This window comes from Desmodus rotundus, chromosome 6, assembly GCF_022682495.2.
Source record: "Desmodus rotundus isolate HL8 chromosome 6, HLdesRot8A.1, whole genome shotgun sequence".
Taxonomy (NCBI): domain Eukaryota; kingdom Metazoa; phylum Chordata; class Mammalia; order Chiroptera; family Phyllostomidae; genus Desmodus; species Desmodus rotundus.
In genome coordinates, this window is record NC_071392.1 from 156,249,801 (window position 1) to 156,271,885 (window position 22,085).

At 54.2% G+C, this 22,085-nt stretch overlaps 1 protein-coding gene across 1 annotated transcript in view; it reads left to right on the forward strand.

The window, feature by feature from the left end:
• The window catches only part of HRH2 (histamine receptor H2), a 37,314-nt gene extending 17,248 nt beyond the window's left edge, over nucleotides 1-20,066 (forward strand). The window contains 2 exon segments of the mRNA XM_045185159.3: nucleotides 17,581-17,658; nucleotides 17,660-20,066. Of these exon segments, the coding sequence (XP_045041094.1) occupies nucleotides 17,581-17,658; nucleotides 17,660-17,747 (166 nt within the window). The 3' untranslated portion in view covers nucleotides 17,748-20,066.
• Nucleotides 20,067-22,085: the final 2,019 nt, after the last annotated feature.

Below are 22,085 nucleotides of genomic sequence, written 5' to 3' on the forward strand. Positions count from 1 at the left end.
CTGACAATCAGAAGCCCTAAGTGTAAGGCCCATCTCTACCACTTAGCTAGCAGTCGTAAGCGCTTACTTAAACCTGCAGGACAGCCCGCAGGTGGCCGTGCATGAGTGCCGATTCCTGGGGGTGGAATGAGAAATCCAGCCAGTCTGCTGAACACCTATTATGCACCAGCGCTTACACTGGGGGCGCGCAAATCAGAGGGGAAAGAGGACTGACCAAGTCGGGAAGGCAGGGCCTTGGATAGTGTACCATGGGCCTTAGGGGAAGACGGAAGGGTTAGAAGCAAGGTGGGGTGACTTAGGCAGCTCTGTGCTTTGGAAAGAGAGCTCTGATTGCCCCCTAAGATGTGGATGAGAAGGAGACAGGACATCAGTGAAGGGGCCTGGGGTGCTGGTCCGTGAGAGAGAACAGAGCAGAATCTCAGCTATGAAAAAATGGGCTTGGGATCACTGGATGTTTAGGGTGCAGGAGCAGAAGAGAAAGGATGCCCCAGGACTCACCCCCAAGGGGTATCCCAGCTGAAAAGTAAACAGGATCGGAAGGAGACTTAGGTCCACCGGTAACACAGCCAATGCAGGATGTTCAGTGGGAACTACACCACGGACTCGAGGGCACAGAGATGCCCACTCTCCGTGTGGGGAGGAAGGTCTGGATGAGCTGGGAGAGAGTGAATGACAGTGTGCTGGTAGGACACCTGGCCCACAGATGTGCTCGATAAGTGTCCCTTTCCTTCTCTTCCGCAGACCATGCCTTTGTGCCCCAGGACGCTGGTCTGTGTGACTGAGCCATTCATTCATTCATTCACTCACTCACTCACAAACATTTATCATCTTCCTACAATAGGCTGAGAACTGGGCTGGGCCCCAGGGATGTAGAAATGACATTCTGAGCATTTCTCAGCTCTGCCCTCACTCCCTCTGGCTTGAGCAAGTCCCTGCCTCTCTCAGGCATCAGTTTCCTCGACTCATAGAGCATGAGGTCTGTCCTCACGCAGCCTGCCCTGCTCACCTCCCAGAGTCGCCTGAGTGGATGTGAGTTAAGAGATGCCAGGAGGCTCTGTGATCCCCATGGACACATGTTCGGTCTCAAGAAAGGCTTCACTGGACACCACAGACCCACACCCTCGGGTTCTGGTCTCTGTGGATCATTGCGGGGGAAAACTGCCCAACTAGACTCCTGGGCCTCATGTCCTCTCTGGTCATTGCAGCAGCCAGGTGTGGAGTGTCCCACCCCCCAAAGACTTGAGTCTGGGGCCCTCCCACCACCCCACTGCTAACCTGCATCCAGCCTCCTCCCAGCCTCTAGACTGTCCCTTTCAAATCCACCCTCCAAGCCGCCTGAAGGTGTCTCTCCATAATGCCCAGCCCTGGTGGGTGTGATGCCCATCCACGTCCTGCCTCAGTCCCTCATTCAGGAAGCAGCCTCAGGTGCAAAGCTAACATAGCTCCTGAAGCAAACAAAGAGCGAATTGGGCGGTGTGGACTCTCCAGAAGGTGCCAACATGATTCAGTCTCATCATATACACCACTTCCTCCTGCTCTTACCTATGTGACCTCCCAGTGAATAGGCCGCTTCACCCTAATCCTTAGGGGAACATTCAGTAAGCACATAACAAGAGCTATCACTCACTGGGCACCACTAGCTGCCAGGTTTACAATTGTGCCATTGTTTCTATGTATTGATCATTCTGTGAGGGCATCCTAACCCCACCCCTGTGCTGGAGGCTAAGAGTGCAAAGGGAGATAAAGCAAGACCCCCACCCCACGCCACCTGTAACTGCTTGGGGGTAGCTGAGGAGCAGACTGGCCATGGTTCAGCGTAGCACGTGCCAAGGGTTGAAACTCTGAGCACCAGGTGAGGTGGCACATGACCCGGGCAGCCCGTCCCAGGTAGCAGACCTCTGAGCTGAGCCTTGAGCGAAGTCAAGGAAGACCCGTTCATCCAGGGTGGTGGCGGACCCTTCAGACTCGCAGCCTCATTTCATTCTCTGCACGACTCCGTGAAGCAGGTGTTTGTTTAGTCTTCACTTTACAGATGGGAAACTGAGGCACAGAGAAGTCCATTAAATTGCCCAAGTGACATAAGCTAGTGAGTCAGCCAGTGCCAAGGCCTGAGCATCAACAGAAGTAGTAGCCCCCACTCCTGACTGCCCTGTGGGTGCCTGGCACGCTGCAGGGTGTGAGCATCCACCTGGTCCTCTGATCCTCATGGCCACTATGGGTGGGGGCCTAAGAAGACGCCCCCCCACGGAGGCCAGCCAAGCGGCAGAGCCTGCCTGCGCCCTACCCAGCAGCTGTGGAGTACCCCAGGGAAGCAGTGGACAGAGGGGTTTAGCAGAGGGGCACAGGGAACCAGCTGGAGGGCCTCACACGAAGAGAGGAGCATGGGGGTGGCGATGCAGCAAGCCAAGGACAGAGAGAGTGGGTTTTCCCACCTCAGTTCCAGGGCAATTGCGACCCTGAATGGCCCTCCATTAGGGGGGCTCTCAGCTTCCCTGATGCCCATAGCATGTCCTTCCTGCTCTCCTTCTGGGGATGAAAACGAGTGTGGCCTGACTAAGAACCTTGTCACTTCTGAGGGGGTTGGGGTGTCTGCTTGAGCTGAGAATTCCAAGGGACTGAGCCAGGCCTGCCTTTGGGGTGGGGTGGAGGGTAGCATGGTCAGCCAAGAAGAGACTCCGGAGAGAGGGAGGCCCAGCTGACCTGTGGCCAACCAGCAGCCACCTCCCCAGCAGGATGTTCTGTCTGCCCCTTCCTGACCCCAGCTGGCCTCCTTCACCCCACTCTTCATCACCTCTGCCCTGGACAGCCTTCCCTGCCTCCTCTCTGATCCCCAGCCCCTAGCCTCTCTCCCTGCTCAGTAGCCTAAGCGTCTACTGGACAGAGGCTATGTTAGTTTCCTGGGGCTGCTGTAACTAATGGCCATGAACCTGGTGGCTGAAAACACGCAAATTCATTCTCCTACAGTTCAGGAGGCGTGAGTCTGAGATCAAGGTGTTGGTAGGGCTGGCTCCCTCTGGAGGCTCCAGAGCAGAATCCGTTTCCTTGCCTTTTCCAGCTTCTATGGGCTACTTGTACTTCTTGGCTCATGGCCCCTTCCTCACATTCCCCCAGCCTCTTGCCTCCATCCTCACATCTCCTTCTCCTCCACAGCCAAGTCTCCCTCTGCCCCCCTCTTACAATAGGGCACCTGGGATTACATTTAGGGCCCCTGGGAGAACCCAGAATAACCTCCCCATCCTAAAGTCCTTAATTTAATCATATCTGCCAAGTTCTTTTTGCTGTATTAGGGTAACGTTCTCAGATTTCAGCCATGAGGATGTGGGCCTCTCTGGGGGCATGCTCAGCTACCACAAGTCCCAGCTCCTTAGCCTGTCATTAGAGGCCCTGACCACTTTAGTAAGCACTGCCACCACCCCCAGACCCCCAGGAGCCCTCCACCTCTTCTGCTCCTGCCAAAATGAACCATTCAAGAGTCCATTGATTCACAAGCACTCGCCAAGGATCGGCTACATGCCTGCACTGTTTGGGGCACAGCAGTGAGCAAAGCAGAGGGCCTCATCTCTGAAGGGTGTTATTCGAGAACAGTGTTTCTCAAACTGCAGCCCGCAGTCAGCCGCAGGCTTCCAGAGGCAAAGCAGCCAGCATCGGGCCACACAGCCTCGCCTGTGACAGAGCTAGGATTCGAGCCCAAGTTGCCTCACCCCGAAGCCTGGGCTCCTTCCATTATGAAATGCTGCCTAGACTTGAATTCAGCCCAGACTCATAGCCACCAGATGGGGAAACAAAAGCGTGGGGAGGCCAGCGACCTATCTAAGGCCCACAGTGAGCTTAGGAGGGGCCAAGAGTAGACCCTTATCTCTGGACCCCTGCCCAGGGCTCTTGAGTTCTTCTCCCAGTACTCACTGGCTCTGGATAATTTCCCAAGGCAGGGAGATACTATTCACAAATCTCGGGCATATCAGCAGTCTTCCTGGGGGGTGACACTTCCTCATTCCCTCAGAACCCCCCCCTCCATGCCTGCAGCTATGATATGCCTGGTGTCAGGAGTCAGGGCTCAAGTAAGACAAGGAGGAAAGGTGCCCCCACCCCTCTTCCAGTCTGCCCTGTCCGCTTTCCTTGCCTCTGCAGCCAGAGAGAACAGTTCCCAACATAAAGGGGAGTATGCACTGCCCCCAACCCCATGCACGTGGAATAAAACACCGAGTTCTTATCCTGACCACCAAGGCCCTGCACCCCACATGCCCTGGACCTTCTGACCCCCTTGGTGCATCCTACATGTTCAATGTCCGCTCCCCCAGACAGTGAGCTCCCTGAGGGCAGGCCTGTGTCTCTAAAGTTCACCGCTGTGTCCACAACACCGAGCACTGTGCCTGGCATGAGACAAGCCTGGCAATATTTGTTCAATGAGTGAATGAATGAATGACTATAGTACTTCATTCTAGGTCCTCAAGAGCCCTGAGAAGTAACTAATGCTGCACCTACTTCAGAGATCAGGAAACCAAGTCTCAAAGAGGGGAGTTCCAGGAACCTAATGGGAGCTCAGAAGTTCCTGGTTCCCCTTTTCTAAACTGGATGTCACAATGGTCCTCCCTCCAAATTACTGGCATCGGGGGCAGGCCTCGCAGCAGGATCCACTGCTGCTGTGACTTGCTGTGACTCCGAGTGTCAGAGGAGAGAGAGGCCCCTCCCCTCGCTCTGTCACAGATGAGCCCAGGAAGGTGAAGAGACGTGTGCCAAAAGCACAGGAAGTGCTGCAAGTTGGGGTGGGGTCGCCAGACACTGCCTAGTTGGGCCAGAGGCTGAGGGCCCAGGGGACTTTGGAGCTGACTTCTCTTCTGCTAGAAGTCCAGTCCAGGCAGGCGGATGAGGCCACAACACCATAGGAGGGAAAGCCACAGCTGTTGCTCAGAAAGGAAGTTTCCCGTAACCACCCCTGCAAGAGCTCAGGTTGGTTTACTGGTGTCGTTTGAGTTCGCATACAGTCTAGCTGCCTGGCACACTGACTCCAGCATTCCCTATGGCCTTTGGGGGTGCTCTTTGCAGAGGCACCCAGAACAGTTTGCTCCCCACCCCGAAACTAAGGGGCTTGGCTGCTCATCACCTGTGCCCTCGGTGCCTTGCCTGACGATCAGACCACAAGGCTAACAGGGTGCTCTCCTGCCTCAGCGTGGAAATTAGGGAGCGTGGTGTGAGTCCTGGCCCCACCATGCAGTGGCCAGGTGGTGCTGGGCAAGGCCCTGGGCGGGCTCCTTACCTGTACAGCGGTGGGAATCTACTCTGCAGGGCCGTAAGAATAAGAGGGAGCTGGGTACACAGGCATGGGGCGCAGTTCCTGGCACAATGACGGGGACTTGAACAGACATGTATTTTGTTCTTCACCATCCATCTTCCCCTCTTTTCTCTCATTTTGCCTCTTTTTGTTCATTTCCTATCTTCTATATAAATAGTTTCATTGAGATGCACTCCACATTCAGCACAATTCAGCTATTTCGAGCGTACAATTCACTGGCTTTTAGTGCATTCAGAGCTGTGCAGCCATCGCCACCATCCATTTGAGAACATTTTCACCACCCCCAGAGAAACTCGGGAGCCTTTAACCTGCCTTCCCCAGCAGCCACTAACCTGCTTTCCATCTCTATAGATTTGCCTACACTGGCTATTTCCTGTAATGCCTGGTCTTTTGCACTTGGCTCCTTTGTGCCAAGCTGTTTTTGAGGTTCTTTCTTCTCTACCTCCCCCTCCTTCCTGTATTTTCTCTATTCTGTTTTGTGTTTTCTTTTCCTCTGTTTCACACCTCCCTTCTTCCTTCCATAGTCCCATTTCTCCTTCACCAAGTGCTTGGGCTTTATGGCAGCCCCCAGCCCTGGCAAGTCCATGAGGCCGCTCCAGTCTGAGGCTGTGTCCTGGTCCACCAGGTGCCCACACCCCTAGTCCCTACCTCCTGCTCCGGTGGCCCATAGGGCCCACACATCTGCACAGCTCCTGGGCAGGGCAGCAGCTACAACAAGGAGCTAATCCTTTTCATCTTCTGTCTCTTCAGAGAGTTTGGGGAGTGAGACTACCCCCCCCCAACTCCGCCTGGGAGAGGAAGTCAAGGGAAGGAGAGCAAAGGGACAGGAGGCGGAAAGCCTTTTACAGCCTCAAAAGTCAAGGAGAATAAATCATGACCCCCCCAGGAGTCACTTGAAAGGTAGAGAACTCCGCATTTACCCACCCACCCCCTTCCCCCATGATTGTGCCTTTGAAGCCAGCCCCCCTCTCCCTCTCCCTTGGCCCTGCCCTTTCCCACCTATACTTCTGGCTCCTTCTGACTCTGATGGGACCTGATGGGACCTGCTGTGTGGCTGCCTTCCCAGGGGCTGTGATGGGGAGGGAAGGGGACCTGTGCTTTGAGGTCATGCTAGTAGCTATGCGCCCATAAGAACAAGGTGCACTCCCGGGGAACAAATTAGGAGAAGGCCCTCTGTCCAGGGAACCTGGCCCCAGGGCACACGGTTTGGCCAGCAGCAGGAGCTCTTAGATTTCAGTCCTGACACCCTTGTGCAGCGAAGGGGCTGCAGACCCTCCTGGCCCCAGGGGAGATGGCCTGGTGTAGGGCAGGGGTCAGCAAACCTTCTCTGCAAAGGGCCGGCTTGCAGCTCATATGCTCTCTGTAGCAACTACTCATCCCCGCCCTTACACTGCTAAAGCCGCCACAGACAGCAATACACAAAGGGGGGCAGCTGTGTTCCATTAAATCCTGATTCATGGGCACTGAAAATTGAATTCCATATCATTTTCATCAGTCATGAAATGTTATTCTTCTATTCCTTTTTCTCCCCACCATTTCAAAAACAAAAAAAAATAGGTGGTAGGCTGCATTTGGCCCACAGGCCCTATACACTGCCAACCCCCAGTGTAAAGGAAAGAAATGGGTGCCAATTCCAGCCCCAGCACTTGCTGGCTCTGTGACTTCAGGCAGGTGGCTTGCCTTCTCTGAGCCTCAGCTTGCTCGTCGGCAAAATAGGAATAAAAATGCCTCTGTGAGGACTGCAATGTGGCTTAGCACCAATTTAAGCAAAGTGCGAGGCCCTGATCCTGAGCCTGGTCTCCTTCATCTGAAAATGGGGGGCCTGGATCAGTCTCCAGAGACCATTCCAACACTAATTACATATAAATGCTGAACAAGCGAGAGAAATTATGCAAACCCCCAACTGTGTTTGTGTCAAGAATCTTCTGGCAAGAGCAGTGAAGAACATGTTTCTCATACTAATGATCCATTCTGAGTGCAGAGGCATATTCGGTAAAATGTGTCCTTGTCACAACCTGAGCTGAGAGCGCAGGGACCAGCGGCAGGTGAGGTGGAGACTGGACGCAGGACAGGGCTGCCAAGAGCCCTGGCCTGGCCAACAGCACCTGGGCCTCTCACTGCCCCCGCGGCTAACTGTCCGTGTGGCCTTGAGAAGATCACACCCTTCTCTGAGCCCAGTTTCCTCGCCTATCAAAGAGCTAAGACTTCGGGTGGTAGTCACTGCTTCTGGAGAAACAGCAATGAGTCACACAGGCTCCCTGCTTTGTGGTGAGGCTGGTGTTCATGAAACCCACAAGGGCTGTTTGTGGCAATGTGGGGGGACAGGGACGGTGTGTGCCTGAGATCCACTGGGCATTGCAAGTTGTCCACAGCCCCAGAGGCTCTCCTGGGGTATGAGGACCACTTCCTCCTTGCCCAGAGATAGAAAGTTGGCGGGGGGGGGGGGGGGGGGGGGGGCAAGGCAGTTGTCCCAATTGTCAAAAAGGGGCAGATGGCCCTACACAGCATCAGTGGGTCTATTTGGCCAGCTCTGACCATGCAGAAGGCCACAGTGCACAGGGAAGGATGCAGGCTCTGGGCATCACAGGCCGTGGAAGAGACTCGGGCCCTCCTCACCCCGGGGCAGGTCACCTGCCATTGTAACCTGTGCCCAGACGCCCAGGGTAGGTGGCCAGGCAGTCCCCCGTGCCCAAGGACTAAGGGAACCTGCCCTCTCCACACCGACTAGGGAGACACAGAATACTTACAGACACTGAATTATTGCTGAAATGCAGTATAGGAGTGGAAAGTCAAAGAGAGACCCCAGTCCCACTGCCAACGCCCACAGCCCCTGAAGTCACAGCTCTGTACTGCCTTCCTGACTTCCCGGAGCAGATGGGGCCTTAGCCAGGCAATGAGAAGAGCCACACATTGAATTCCTAAGCGGGCCGCATGTCTCTTGTGTGGGGGCTGCTGAATCTTACTGATTCATATTCCCTCGTGCTTTGTGCCCGCTCCCACAGGGTGTGCGTGGGGAGAGGGACGCTAATGGAGGCGCCAGGCGAGCAGGGACAGGTACAGGCATGTGCCATGAGCTCGGTTCTGGCAGCTGTGGGCCCTTGCTGGAGGTGCCACTCAGGCAAAGGAGCAGCGTGTGAAGGCTGGGGAGAGGGGCAGGGGAGCCACAGGCAATGGGGAGCCATTCAGTGCCTGGTCTGCTGGGAGAGCTCTGAAGGTGCTGCTGGCTGGGTGACCATGGACAAGTGCTTCCTTCTCTAAAACTTTGTCCCCATCTGTACTGCCTTTCTGACTTCCCGGAGCAAATGGGGGAAAGTCAGGCCGATGGTTACGGCACCTCCCTCCCAGGGCTGGGGAAAGGACTGAGGACAATAATGCCTGCGCCTGGACACAAGCTCACAGCACATTCCTGAGTCCGCACAGATGTGAGATTCTTTGTTTCATTCTGCTCCCGCACCCACAGACCAAAAAACACGTTTTCCAGGTCAGGGGAGCTCAGTCTACTTCAGTTGTAAAGCCAGTCAGTACAAGATTCTCTCCACCCCCGCCGCCTCCATCTCCCCAGGACCAGCTAAGTTCCCAGGGCTGTCTGGCCCCTGTGGCATCCTCTGGGCCACTGTCTAGACCTGCCCTTCCAGCTTCTCCATCCACAGCGCCCATGCCACGCCTGGGCCCAGGGGACATTAGTGGCCTGCTTCTGGGCTCTCCCTGGCACTGTGGAGGACCGACCATATCCTCCCAGGGGTTCCAGCCTCTGCTGCAGCCCTCCAGCCCCCAGGACTCCCCTAGCAGGCAGGCCCCAAGGCCCAGACACACCCTGGGGCTCACTGTCAGTCTGGGGGATTTTAGGGGCCTCCTACACCCCTGTGGGAGAAGGATTAGGGCACAGAGGCTACACGAAGCCTCCACACTGCCACATCTGCAGGGGCCCCTCCCTTGATCTGGATTCCAGCTGGTAAGGAGGGCACAGCCTTCTGTGTTTTCAGGCCCCCCACACCCTCCAGTGGCCCTGACCCCACCCCCAGTCAGTGTTTTCACCCCAGAAGAGAGGGGCAGGGGCAGGGGCAGAGCCCGCTCTAGCACCTAACTCTCAGCCTCCTGCCCCAGGCAGCCCCCAGAGGTTCTGCTGACCCTCTGGGTGGTGGGGAGCTGCTCTCCCAGGCTCTAGAAAACCAAATGCCCTTGGGCTGTCTCACCAGGGTTTCTGCTTGAGGCTTAAGATATCGCCTGGGCCATCACCTGCAGTGGCTGCCTGAGGACGGGGGCGGTCCTGGCAATGGAGCAAGCATGGGTGAGAAACCACAGCAACCCCTCCATATCTCAAAAGAGTTTCTTCCCCCACCCCCCACCCACCCGAGACACCCCACACACTTGGCACACTGGCCCCCATTCGATGACTAACTCCCCGGTGATGGTATGGTAACGAGTAATGGCCGCTGCTCTGGGAGCGCTTGTGCCTGCAGGTCAGGCTGCCTGGGAGCGGACTGAATTCGGGCACATTACTTAACCTCTCCATGCCTCAGTTTCTTTGTCTGTAAAATGGGGTGTTACTAGTACCTGCTTCAAAGGTGGCTGTAGGGATTAAAAGGGAGAATAAAGACACAGACACGGGCCCGAGAAGAGTCTCTGACACCAGCCGGTGACAGGCCGCTGGTGGGGAAGGGGGTATGTGAGGAGCCTCGGAATTGTCTGAAATGAATTATTTTTGTGCTTTACCGCCATCTCCACATTTTTTGCTATTGGAAGCAACCCTGTGATGAACATCTGCATGCAGAGAACATTTTGTTTCTTTCAGATTATTTCCCTAGAAAGGACGTTCCTAGAAACCAAATTACTGGTCAAAGGGGAGGGATATGTTAGGCCTTTTGTTACACTTTGCTTAATTGTTTTCTAGACAGGCTACTGGCTTCCAGCCTCCAGCCACGTGGGAAGCATCACTTGCTCTAAGCCATGAAGGGCTGGGTCCTGGGAGTACTGTGGGTGCTGATGGGGCAGAGGGTGTAGACAGAGAAGAGAAGGGGCCACCAACATTTAAGGATGGGTACAGGGGACAGGCCACAGGAGAGAGTCTCTGAAGGGGTTGAGGAGAAACCATCAGACAGGTGAGACTCACGTCCACTCAGAGATAAGAGAGCAACTAAGTCCCAAGTCAAATTAGATGGGCCTGGCCAAGCAGAGCCTGCCAGGCAGGGTGGACGAGCCAGCCAGTCTCGAATGGAGGTTGCTGGAGGGTTCACACCAGGGCTGGGTAGATCTGAGTGTGACCCCAATTCCCTGTGAAAGCGGGGAGGGGGTGGGGTCGGGCAGGGCGTCTCTGGCTCTGCGGTCCAGCCAAGCTGGGCTCTCTCAAGATCCCACACTTAGTTGCCATGAGTGCCTGGGTAGGTGACTGCAGTTCTTTGGGCTCAGCCTCCCTCATCTCTTAGAGATAAGACTGTGATAACTGTGTGACACGTATCACACAGGTGTTGTCAAAGTTCCGTGCTGAGTGCCCAGCTCACAAGCGCGTTAGTCATTTCATTGTCATTTCATTACGCAGCAGACAGAGTTCAACAGCAGGAAGTGGGTGACAGGGAGGCAGTGGAGGGGTTGAGAGGAAATAGGGCTCCCCAAGCCTTTATGTCTTCAAGCAACAAGCTCAACATGCTGTAACGTGTAACACAGGCTGTGTGGACTCAGGCAAGTCTCCTACCCTCTCTGTGCCTCTGTTTCCTTCTCCATCGAATAAGGAGAATAATAGGTGTGCAGTAACTGAGCTAATACTTACAAAATGCTTAGAACCAGGCCGGGCATGCAGGAGGACCTCCGTGGGGCTCAGAGCACAGGCTTTGGAACCGGCAGGTATGGCACAGAGCTGCGTTCCTCTAATGCCCGGCTGTGTGTCCTTGGTCAGGTTGCTTAATCTCATGAAGGGCCGGTCCCCTCGCCTGTGAAGACATGGGTGGCAGTGCCCACCTCAAGGGGCAAGCACACAGCAAGTACTCGACCTGAAGGCCCCCCGAGGGCCTCAGAGAGGACATCCATGCCAACGCCGGCCTGTGCCCTGCAGCCCCAGTTCTCTCAGTGGTGAGCGCACACTCCTCACCAGAGGAGCGCACCCCCACCCCACCCATCTGGGCCAGTCACTCACTGCCATAGTCAGATACAATCTCACTGACCCATGCAGTTGTGAAACTTTGGAGAAGGGCCCGTCCAGGCCACAAGTTGAGACATTCCTGACCTTCCCCTGTTCCAGAGCCTTCCCCAGCTCCTCCATGGGGCCACCCTCTTCTGGCTACTGACTCCCTGCCTGCTCCCCTCTCCCTCTGCTTCCTCGGTGGCTTCTCCTATTCCCAGACCACAACCCACAGCCATGCTGCCCCCTCGTCAGTGAGCAGAAACTGCCCCCAACACCCCTGTTCAATGTCCACCCATCATCCCAGACCCAACTCAAATGCCACCTGCTCCACGGAGCCTCCCCTGATGCCCAGGGGAAGAAGGGCTCTGTGCCACACAGCCCTGCCCATGCACACCCACGCACACTCACTCCTGTATGTGCACATGCTCACACACTCACACACTCACTCGTGCACCTATTCACACCCATGAGTTCCTTGAGACTGGTGACCCTGCCCTGACCACCATCTCCACAGCTCTCAGCTTGGCCAGTTGTCCCATTCTGCCAGATTCATTACTTAGCCCGGGAAAGGGAGTGCACTTGGGAGTCAACAGCTGAGGGCTGAAATTTGAGCTCTGCTACCACGTGACTTGGGGGCATCGCTCTTGTGCCAGAGCCTCAGTTTCCTGGCCGTGCAATGGGACACCTAGGATTGCCTTAGAGCGCCATCAAGAGGGTTAACTGGAAAAAGGATGCAAAACACCCCACTCAGGACCTAGCCCGAGAGCACAGAGTAAATGCTAGTTCTTGCCGATTGTTTGTTCATTCATTCAGCAGCACAATTCACAGACGCCGACTATGGGAAGGGCCCTTGAGGACTGGTAGACTCACAGCCAATCCCTCCCTCCATGAGCTCCCAGGATGGTCCCAGGCAGTGACCCACCAATGTTCAGGGATGTGTGCCCTGGGAGGTCCCCAGTCAAGATTCCTTCCAGGAGCCCACAGCACCACAACCCTTTGATTTCCCTTGTCATAGGGAAAAAATAAGAAGGGAGTTCTAGGGTACCCTTTCTAGAAAGTGTTGCCTTATTTGTCATGAATATAAACAATGTTTGCAAAGCCCCTATAGGAAGTGCCCCAACTTGCTCTGACCCTTGCTACTGAAGGACAGAAAGACAGTTCTACCTTATGGACATACGATTGGCTGATGTCCCTGCCCATCAGACCTGCCCATGGCTCCTCCTTCAAAGCAGATGCTGGCACAGGCAAACCCCATGTTTACTTCCAGAAAATTATGAGAAAGCCATGAAAAAATAATCCCTTCCATGAGCAGAGGGCAGAAGTGTGGTCACTCTGCACATTGGGCAATACTGGTTTGTGAAGGTAACACTCTAATTGGGCTCTGGGTAAGTTGGTGCCCTGAAAGTTTTACCCAGTAGCTTATTTTAAACCAACCAGAAATTAGGTCTAGCTGGAGAAGTGGGCCACCCCAGATTTTGGCAAAAGCTTAAGAGAGGAGGAAAGACCCCTAGTGGGTCATGGCTGGCTCTGGGATAGGAGACAGCCACTTCCCCTTCTAATGTCTTCCTCTCCCACTTCCTCATAAAGGATGGGAGCTTTCCAGTAACCTAGCTTCCAGGCACTGGTGAAGCTGACCCTGAGGCCATGGCGGTTCTCCCGTGTTGTTGGGGATGGGGCAAGCAAGCATTCAGGGATCACTCAGACCCTTGACACAGTCCCTCTACCACCAGTTCTTGGGGATTCTCGGGGGCAAAGCAGCTAATGGCTGTGCCCACTGCGGAAACAAGGGAGGGGGCAGCAGAAGAGGCTCTCTTCGAATTCCGAAACATGTCCCCCTCCCATCTCATCTCATGGATTCAACAGGTCTTTCACTGGAATGATCCCCGTCTTCCAGTGAGGGGAGGGTCTTGGGAAGGGAGACAGAGTTATCTAAGACCCACAGTCTGGACATTTCACACTTCCTCCCAATTATCCCAGGACATGGCTGGTGCTCGGAAGGTGTTGGCCGAAACGATGCCGTCCTGGGGTTCCTGCCCACGAGGCTGTCCAGGCTGGCTAGCAGCTGTGGGAAAGCGGCTGTAGAAACAAAGCCAACAAGAGACACAACGCATAGGGGTGAGGGCTGCCCGAGACAGCCAGGGGAAGCACTTCTGCTTCTGGTGATCTGTGAGTCTGGGAAGTCAGAAGGCAGAACCATCCCTGTGTGAATGGAGGTTTATCAGGCTTTTCATTCCCTAGTCACACACATGATTGAACACCAATTATAAACCTGGATAGTGGGTAGAAGATGAAAGACCCAAGGCCTGCCTTTCATCTGGGACACAGGCAACTAAACTGATGGTTAACGCAAGGAGGTAAGCACCTCAGCAGAGGGGCTGGGAGAGAATCAGTAACCCTGGGAGACCTCAGAGACAGCTTCCCAGAGGAGGTGATGCCTGAATAGAATCTTGAAACCCAAGTAAAGGTTCAACAGCTGAGAGAGAGAGAGAGAGAGAGAGAGAGAGAGAGAAGGACTTTCAAGCAATGGGAAGAGCATGTGCCGTGGCACAAACACAAGAGAGAGCATGTGCTTCTGCGTGTACGACCGTTTGCACTGTCAACACTGCAGAGTAATGGAAAAGGGCCTAACATTCACTGTCTGAAGTCCTTACTACCCACAGTCTTGTGCGGTTGCTATTACTAACATTCCCCCACGAGAAAGCCAAGGCTCAGGGAGTCCTCCCATACAGAGTAGCACTGAGACTGGTCCTGACCCCTGCTGGTGAGGCGTATTACAGTACCCTCAACGTGAAAACATGAGATTCAGCACCAAAGAACAGTCAGGAATGCGATGAGTCAGGACAGTGTTCACCGCCCCTTGCAGAAAGCCAGTTAAAAGAAGCGGGACTGGTGGGAGGAAGGAATTGGCTCATAGAACAGAAGAGACCAAGAGCAGCTGCAAGCATGACTGGATCCAAATGCTTCAATGTCATTAGAAATGTGTCTTTCTCCAGCTTTCAACTCAATTTCACACTGCGTTGACTTCATTCTCAGTCAGAGTCTCCCCAGGGTGCCACCAGCATCTTACATCTTACCACCTTAGTGGCCCCATGGAAAATACGTCCCTTTCCTACTGCCTCAACAACAAGTTTCAGGCTTCGGTTTCATGGGCTGGGTTGGGTCATGTGTGTACCTTTGAATCCACACCTGGGGCCAGGGCAAAGAAGAAAAGGACAACCCCACCACATCCCCATGGGCCAAGAGTGGGGTAGTTTGGGTCCCAAAGCAAAATCGACATGCTGTTCCCAAGAGGAAAGGGATGGGTGATGGGAGGTGAAAGTAACAGGTGCTTTCCCAGGTGCACAGAGTGGCAGACGCTGTATTCTCTGCTCTCTGAGAAGCCCGTTAAAATCCCTTTGTGTAAGCGTCAGTGCCCAGGGCTCAGGTCAGCCACGGGCCGTGAAGGGGGTCAAGCGCTATCAAACCTACTAGTGCGTCTAGAAGTGCACAAGGTAACGGAGTCTACACAGTATGGGAAGCCAGCTCGGGGCTCGCCCCAACTCACACATGGCACGGAGGGCGAGCTAGGTAAAGGAGGAGGGGTCCCATGCCACTGCACTTAGGGTAAATAATGTTCGATACGCATGTTCCAAAACTTTTGTAACAGGGTAAGATCCATACAGTAAGGAAGAAAGAGAGTGAGGGGAGAAAAGGCAACTGAAGACAAAACAAGAAAAGACAGAAGAAATCGGAGAAAAGGAGGGGCAAATATAAAACACAAATCACACTGAAGAAATTCATCAGACTAGATCAATAATCACAGTACACGTACAAGGAACAGACTGGCCAGTGGAAAAAATGAAGATTGTCGGGTTTGATATTATATATCCAAACAATTTTTTTTACAAGAGATAGACATAGGAAACAAAAAATGTTGAAAGTGTAAGGAAGGAAAAATAAGATAAACTAGGCAAATAATAACCAAAGGAAGCATGGGTAGCTAAATTCATATCAAACAAAGTGAATCATAAGCAAAAAAGTATAACTCAAGATAAAGATGGTCATATTTTTAAAGGTTCACCAGAAAGAAGATAATTCTAAACTTGTATGTACTAAGTAAACTGGCTTCAAAAATGTGAAAAATTGACAGCACTAAATTAATCATTAACATCATAAATAATATTAAGAATGAAAGGGTAATAGTGTTAAAGATGTCGCAGAGATTAAGAATGGTAAGAACACTGATCAGTTTTATGCCCCATGCAAGGGAAAATGCAGACACTGTAAACTACCTTTGATAATTTCACTCATTCAGTGAAAGTCACTTTATCAGAGCCCCAGGCTCCGTCTGGAATGTTAATGCAAGGGCAGATTCCCGCCTGCCTGGTCAAATATGTACACTGCTAGCACAGAGAACGACACCAGCTTTGGAGCCCCAGAGGTATGACCTTGAAATCCAGGTGAGGCTGGGTGTTCTGGGGAAGGAGGGCCCAGCCAACCCCCCAGGGAGAGCTGCGGCCTCCAGCGTTACAGGAGGCGTGGGCCCTGGCTGTGTCCTTGTTTGCAAAGCCGTGCAAAGCCAGGCGCCCAAATAGGCAGCTCCCATCTGAGGGGAAGTTCTCCCCCTCTCCACCTGGAAGGGAGAAGGAATAGGGAGTTTGACTCCCCTGGTGGCTTAAGAGACAGTGGCTGGAGCTGAGGCCAGAAGGAGCCTCACGGGACAGCCAAAGGAAGCAGGACGGGCCTCAGCACCAGTGACAGATGGCTCCCAGGTTGAAAGTGGACCAGGAAAGCTACCCCTCTGGCTGAGGCAGGGAAGTAAGAAATGAGGCAGGCGGCTTAGAGCTGAGGCTGGATCTTGTCTTGCCCTGGAGCTGCAGGTCTGCCCAACAGACTTTCTAGGGACACCATGTCGTGCTCAGCGTCTCCGTGTTTGGGCCCAGGGCAAGTGGGATGGGCCAGGGACTTGTGGCAGCACTCCCCAAACCAGAGCCGCTTGTAAATCCTCTCTGGTCCAGCTCATCGTCCTCCCTGACCTGCACTATATATGCACTTAAATGTCTGCACCAACTCTGCTTTCACTGAAAGACATTTATGAGAAATCTTTATATTGTCGCCATAAATGGAAACGCAGTACCTCTTGTGGAAAACAGAAGTACTGGTGAACATGAGCTACAATTACACAAAACAATGCCATCAGTTCGCCCGGATCCAATTGCCAGAATAGAGCTCTCAGCTTGCGCCCTGCTCTTGGCTGTAAAGGGAGAGGCAGATGTTAGGCCCCGAAACACAGGAGCTTTTGCTGAGCCTTTCCCCACCACCCCCCCGACATCGTGAGGCTCGAAGTACAAACCAGAAAGGAATCTCAGTGAAAGTAGCTGGAGGGAAAGCAGGTCTGCCACCCACAACTTAGCAGGCAACAGGGCAAAGGAGCTTTGTATGCCCAGAAGTGAGGGGAATCCTCTGCTTCCTGAAAATGGATGTCAAATACTTTGTGAAAAAACTGTCCTACCAAGCATTTGGCTTGCGTACCTTCAGTACCTTCTCTTTCAATCAGATTGACCTTAACTGAGGACCTACTAAGTGCCAGCCACACCGCAGGGGGTTGGAAAACACATGCCTTGCCTTTGGGGAGCACACATTCTAATGGAGAGACAGAGTCGTTCATAATGGATTTTGATGCAAGGGCTGAATAAATGTTTGCGTCGACTCCTCCCAACCTCCCTCCGGTTCATGCCAGGTGTGCTGTAGGTGCTCAGGAATCATTTCATTAAGATTCAAAAATAGCAAGCACTAATTGGGCTCCTACTATGAGCCAGACTTTAGAATACTTAATCTTTTCAAGAATTGCAAAAGCAGTTAGATAAAGAATATATATAAAGATATATACAACAGATTATCTCTTAAAGATAGTTAACCTCATATGAGGCTCAGAGGGGTTAAGTCACTGGACCAAGGCCACACAGCATGTTAGAAGCAGACTTGCGATTTGAAAGCAGGTCCCCAGGTCTCCAGAACGCTCCCCCTTGTGGACTGAGGGAAGAAGTTCCCATGGTGGGAACACGGGAGGTTGGCCGCCCTTCCTGGGGCCTGGCTTAGAAAAAGCAGAGGCCAGTGGCTGGGCCCTGGCCCCACTGGCCTCACTGGCCTCACTCAGTGGTCACCTCAACCCTGACCTGGACTTGTGTCTCCTCAGGAAGCCCAAGCTGCCCTGCACTGTGTGCTCCAGCAACCTTCTGAGCTGCTGCAAGAGTCTGTGGGGCCTTCGGCTCCTCCAGGCACGAGGGAGGCCCCTTGGAGGAGCAGCCACTGTGGACACTACCCGAAGAAGCTGTGAGGACACTGCCCTCCCAGCCTGTCTAGACCTGGCCCCGGGACACTGATGATACTGCTCCTGGTCACCAAGATGTAACTCCTGGAGCCACGAAGGGGCCAGTAGCCCCCAAAGCAACCTAGGATGCACCCCAGCCTGCGTCTGGGGACTCCCAGAGCACACCGTGGGGGCTGCTAGGCTCCTTGGGCCTGGGCGGAGCGGCGTGTCTGCACTCAGCATTCCCAGAGTGGTGCTCAGGGCTCTTCTGGGCCCCGAGCTCACGTTGGTGCTGGCCCTGAGTTCTGAGCAGAGACGGGGGACATTCAGGGTGTGTGCACATGTGTGTGTGGGTGAGCCCGTGACCTCTGAGCACAGCAGAGGGTGTTGGCCTCTCGCTCCCTGTGGGTTCTGCAGGATGGAGGAAAGGAAAGAAGAGGGAAAGGAAAAGAAAGGCGGATATCAGTCTTCACGGCTCCTGCTGTGAGTGACATACCTCACCTGCATGGGTCCCCATAACCCTCATCACCTGCAACAAGGGTCACCGCCCCCACTTTACAGAGGTGGAAACTGAGGCTCAGAGAAGCAGGGGCCTGCCCAAGGCCGCTCAGATGGAACATGTGCCTGGCTTACAGGAGGCTCTGGAGAAATGGCTGTCAAAGGAATGAGTGAAGGAACGAACAACAGGACGATGGGTGAAAAGCCAGGCCTCAAGCCCATGTCCTTGACACAACACTACACCGCCTCTCAGGACAGGGGTCGAAAAGTTTCCTTGACTGAGGCCACCCAGCAGGGCTCAGAGCAGAGCCAGGGGCTCTCGCACTGTAGCATGAGTGGACTTGCTGGCGAAGGCGTGCCGGGTGTCAGAGAGTGAGGGGTGGAGGTGAGGGGATGCAATAGACCTGAGCAGGGGAGTTGACCCTGCAGCACCCTCTGCTGGGATGCATGACCTTGAGAGAGTCAGGGGCCCCTCTCAGCATCTCTACTCCTCTATCCTAGGGGGTGAGCTCCCCTGTCCTATTTACAGGGAGTTGAAGACACCCAAGGAGGTGGGTGGTGACAGCCCCAGAGAGGTAAGGGTGTCCCTGGACTCTCCTCACTGACCACTGCCCCTCCCTGAGCCACTCTTCCCCTCATCCCAAGAACTCTCCCCAGTGTCCCCTCCCTGCCCACTTGTCCTCTCCTGGACATCAATGTGGCTGCTCCCCGAGCCTCCTCACAGCAATTGCTCTCCCTCTGTGGCCTCATTTATACCCTCGAAACTGAAGTTACCCAGACACTTACTTCTGTGCAGATCATTCACAGATCTGTACCAGGAGCCCAGACCCCTCTGGGGGCTGCCCCCACTGTTGCCTACATAACGCCTTCACCTGGGTGTCTTGACTACCCTTCACCTTCTCCTTGCACCTGTTCCTCTCCCAGGGTTCCCCATCTCAGACTTCTAAGACTGCAGGTCAGTCCTGGCATTCTCTCCACCTGGCCTGTCATCGCCCCATCCCACTGCTGTCTCCTCTCTCAGGACCATTGGAACAGCTTCCTGATAGCCCTGGGCATTCCTCACTCTCCTTCTTCCCATCCACGCTCCACCCACAGCCAGCGCAAATGCAAACGTGGCTGGGTCACACACGAAGGAAACCGTCTCTCACGTGGCTACCGTTTGGTTCACCTGCCAGGCCAGGAGCTGTTTGCACAACTCGAAACACTCTTCCTGCCCTTTCAGCCGCAATATCTCAGCCAAAAAAGCACTTTTGAGGAAGTCTTCCCCGGCCCTCCCTGCGAGGCCACGCCTGGCACACAGCCCCGAACTGTCCTCGGGAGCTGTTAGCATGGTCGTAATGCATAGTGCCTGTGACTTCCTGGCCCGTCCGCTCAGGAGGTCATGGGCCCTGCCTGGGGCTGCTGACCACTTTATGTCCAGCCCCTAGAAGACCATTTGGCACATCGTAAGAGTTTTATACAGCTTGTCTGCCAACACACCCAAAGTCATGACTTTCCCTGGTGGCAGCAGTTATTCAGTCTCTTGGCTGGATTCCCCCTGGAAGCCCCTGAATCTCCTCCTTGGAAGTTTTGCCAAGAGTCTAAAGCAGGTGGGTCTGTAAGTCATGGCCAAGTAGTCAGAGGCATAAGACTAGTCTGGCTGATCAGAGACTCAGCTGGTCAGCGCTGAGGTCAAGGGGCCCGCGTACCACTTGTCACTCCAGGGCCCTCCCTCAGGCCTGTCTCTGTGCTGCCCCTGCCTCTCTGGAGACCCCTTGGTACCTGTGCTACCTGCAGAAGTGGGGTGCAGGCTGCCTGGAGGAGGACCATCTGTGGTGGCCCCCCAAATCCACGGCTCCATGGATCAGTGTTGCCATGATATTCCAATAAAGATGCAAAACCGATGTTGCCATGCAGTTTTATTCTTTAACTTCCTGGTGAGGAACTACTCCCCAAAGGTCATCAGATAATGTGTCTTGATTTAGAAAAAGAAATATGATAAAATTCTGGGGTAAAGGCCAACTTAGAAATTGCCCTAAAAAGTAAAGACATTCTCAGGAAACTACGTTTCATCTGAAAACGCCACATCAAAAATGGGGGACGAGCTGGTCGGAAGGATCAGGCCTTCAGTGGCTCACCTGGTGAGCCCAGTGCGGGGCAGGCCTGCAGTGTTTGTGGACGGGAACGTCTCCAAAGTGGTCGGCTTTAGAGACGCCTCTGTCAAGGGGGAGAAAAAAGACACCTTTAGAACGGAACCCTGTCAATCGAGGAAGTCTGCAGTTGAGAGTAGGTGGGTGAGGTGCAAGGAAGAAATCAGGTCAAGGAAAATTCGTGGATTCTGTGCAAGGACTGAATCCCAAAGGCAGCAGTGAAAGGGTCTGGAAAATGCAGGGAGAGAGCTGACCAGAGCCAAGCTCATGGCTGGATAATCGCAGGGTCCCCTGCGATGGGAGGGAGTCCTTGCGGAAGACACATAAAGACACGCAGTGATGAATGTGCATGGGAGGCAGAGGACAGGCTGTGAACCACCACCGTGCAAGCCTACAGGAGCTGATCGGCCCGAGTTTCATCACCACTCAGCAGAGGGAGGACAAAGCCGTGGGCAGGGTGTCCTGGGAAAGAGGGAGGCAGCGTGTTGAGCCCATAGATGGCACTGAGCAGATCTAGGTGCCCCTGAAGTATAATCCAGGGTGCAACGAATGTGGAGCACTTCAAAGGCAACCAGCCAGGACTGGAAGCCTGGGAAGTCCAATTTCCAGAATCCCGTTCCAACAAATTTAGATTGCACCAGAGGGAAATGGAAGAGAAGAAAACCATTACTGTAAGGAGCAAAGGGGACGGTGGGAGGAGGGGATGGGTACAGGGCAGCAGAGGGGCCACCACAAGGAGCCACATTAGGAAAGTTGGCTCACCCCATGAGTCATGAGTGGGAGAACTTTGAAAGGTCTCCATCAAGGGGGGCTGAAAAGATGCGGTCTGTGCTATGAAGAGTCCCCAGTTTGGAAAAATGAAGGGGGGAGCTGGGGGCAGAGGCAGAGTGTGAGCAGCCCCACTGAGGGGGAGGGTCCATGGTCGCATCTGATGAAGACCTACTCCAAACTCCACAGCAGACCTCGACCTCTGTGCTGGGGACCCACAGGAACCAGACTCTCCCGGCCCTCCAGAGAGCCAGGCTTGTACCTGAACATCAGCCAGGAATCAGGGAAGGACTGGGACACAGGGCCAGTGTTGCAGTCGCCAAGGGCAGGACCAAGGCGCAGTGTGTGGAGTGTGGGAGGACGTGGGCCACAGCAGCCATGAGCTCCCAAAGGGGGCCATTCCTGGTGTACACGGGGCCAGCTGTGTTTAAACTCAGGGTAGAAGCACGGTGGGTGGCAGGGGTGCTCAGCAGCCCAGACTGAGGGGATCCGTGTGGAATCCCATCTCAGCTAAGTGGCTGGCAGCTCACATTTTCTTAGCCAGTGCCATCTGGTCCTGGGGACTACTAGCTTTGGAGGAAGGTTTGTCACCTTCATTGTCCTTTTGCGGGAGCTCTTTCCAGGTCGTTCAAGCAGGAAATGATAGTGAGGATGCACATCTCCCACCAGAATCCCAGTCATTTCAGTGGTGACTCAGGAACCTTCAGCAGTCACTAACAGCTGCAGGGTGACTGGGAGGAGGCCCCCTGTCCCCCCTGCTGTACCCCCCCCCCCGCCATCAGCCCTAAGGGGCTCTTAATTCACTATTTTGGAGGTCACTGCAGATGTCAGTGCCAAGTCTTCGACCTCCTCACTCAGGGTCACACAGCACAGCATACTTCTCACGCCCTGAGATGCCACTGCGCAGAGCACTGGCCGGGCTGGACCATGTCCCTCACTCCCTGGAGCTGTGCCAAGGCTTTCATGTGCCCCGTGGGCCTGGCAGGAGTCCCAAGG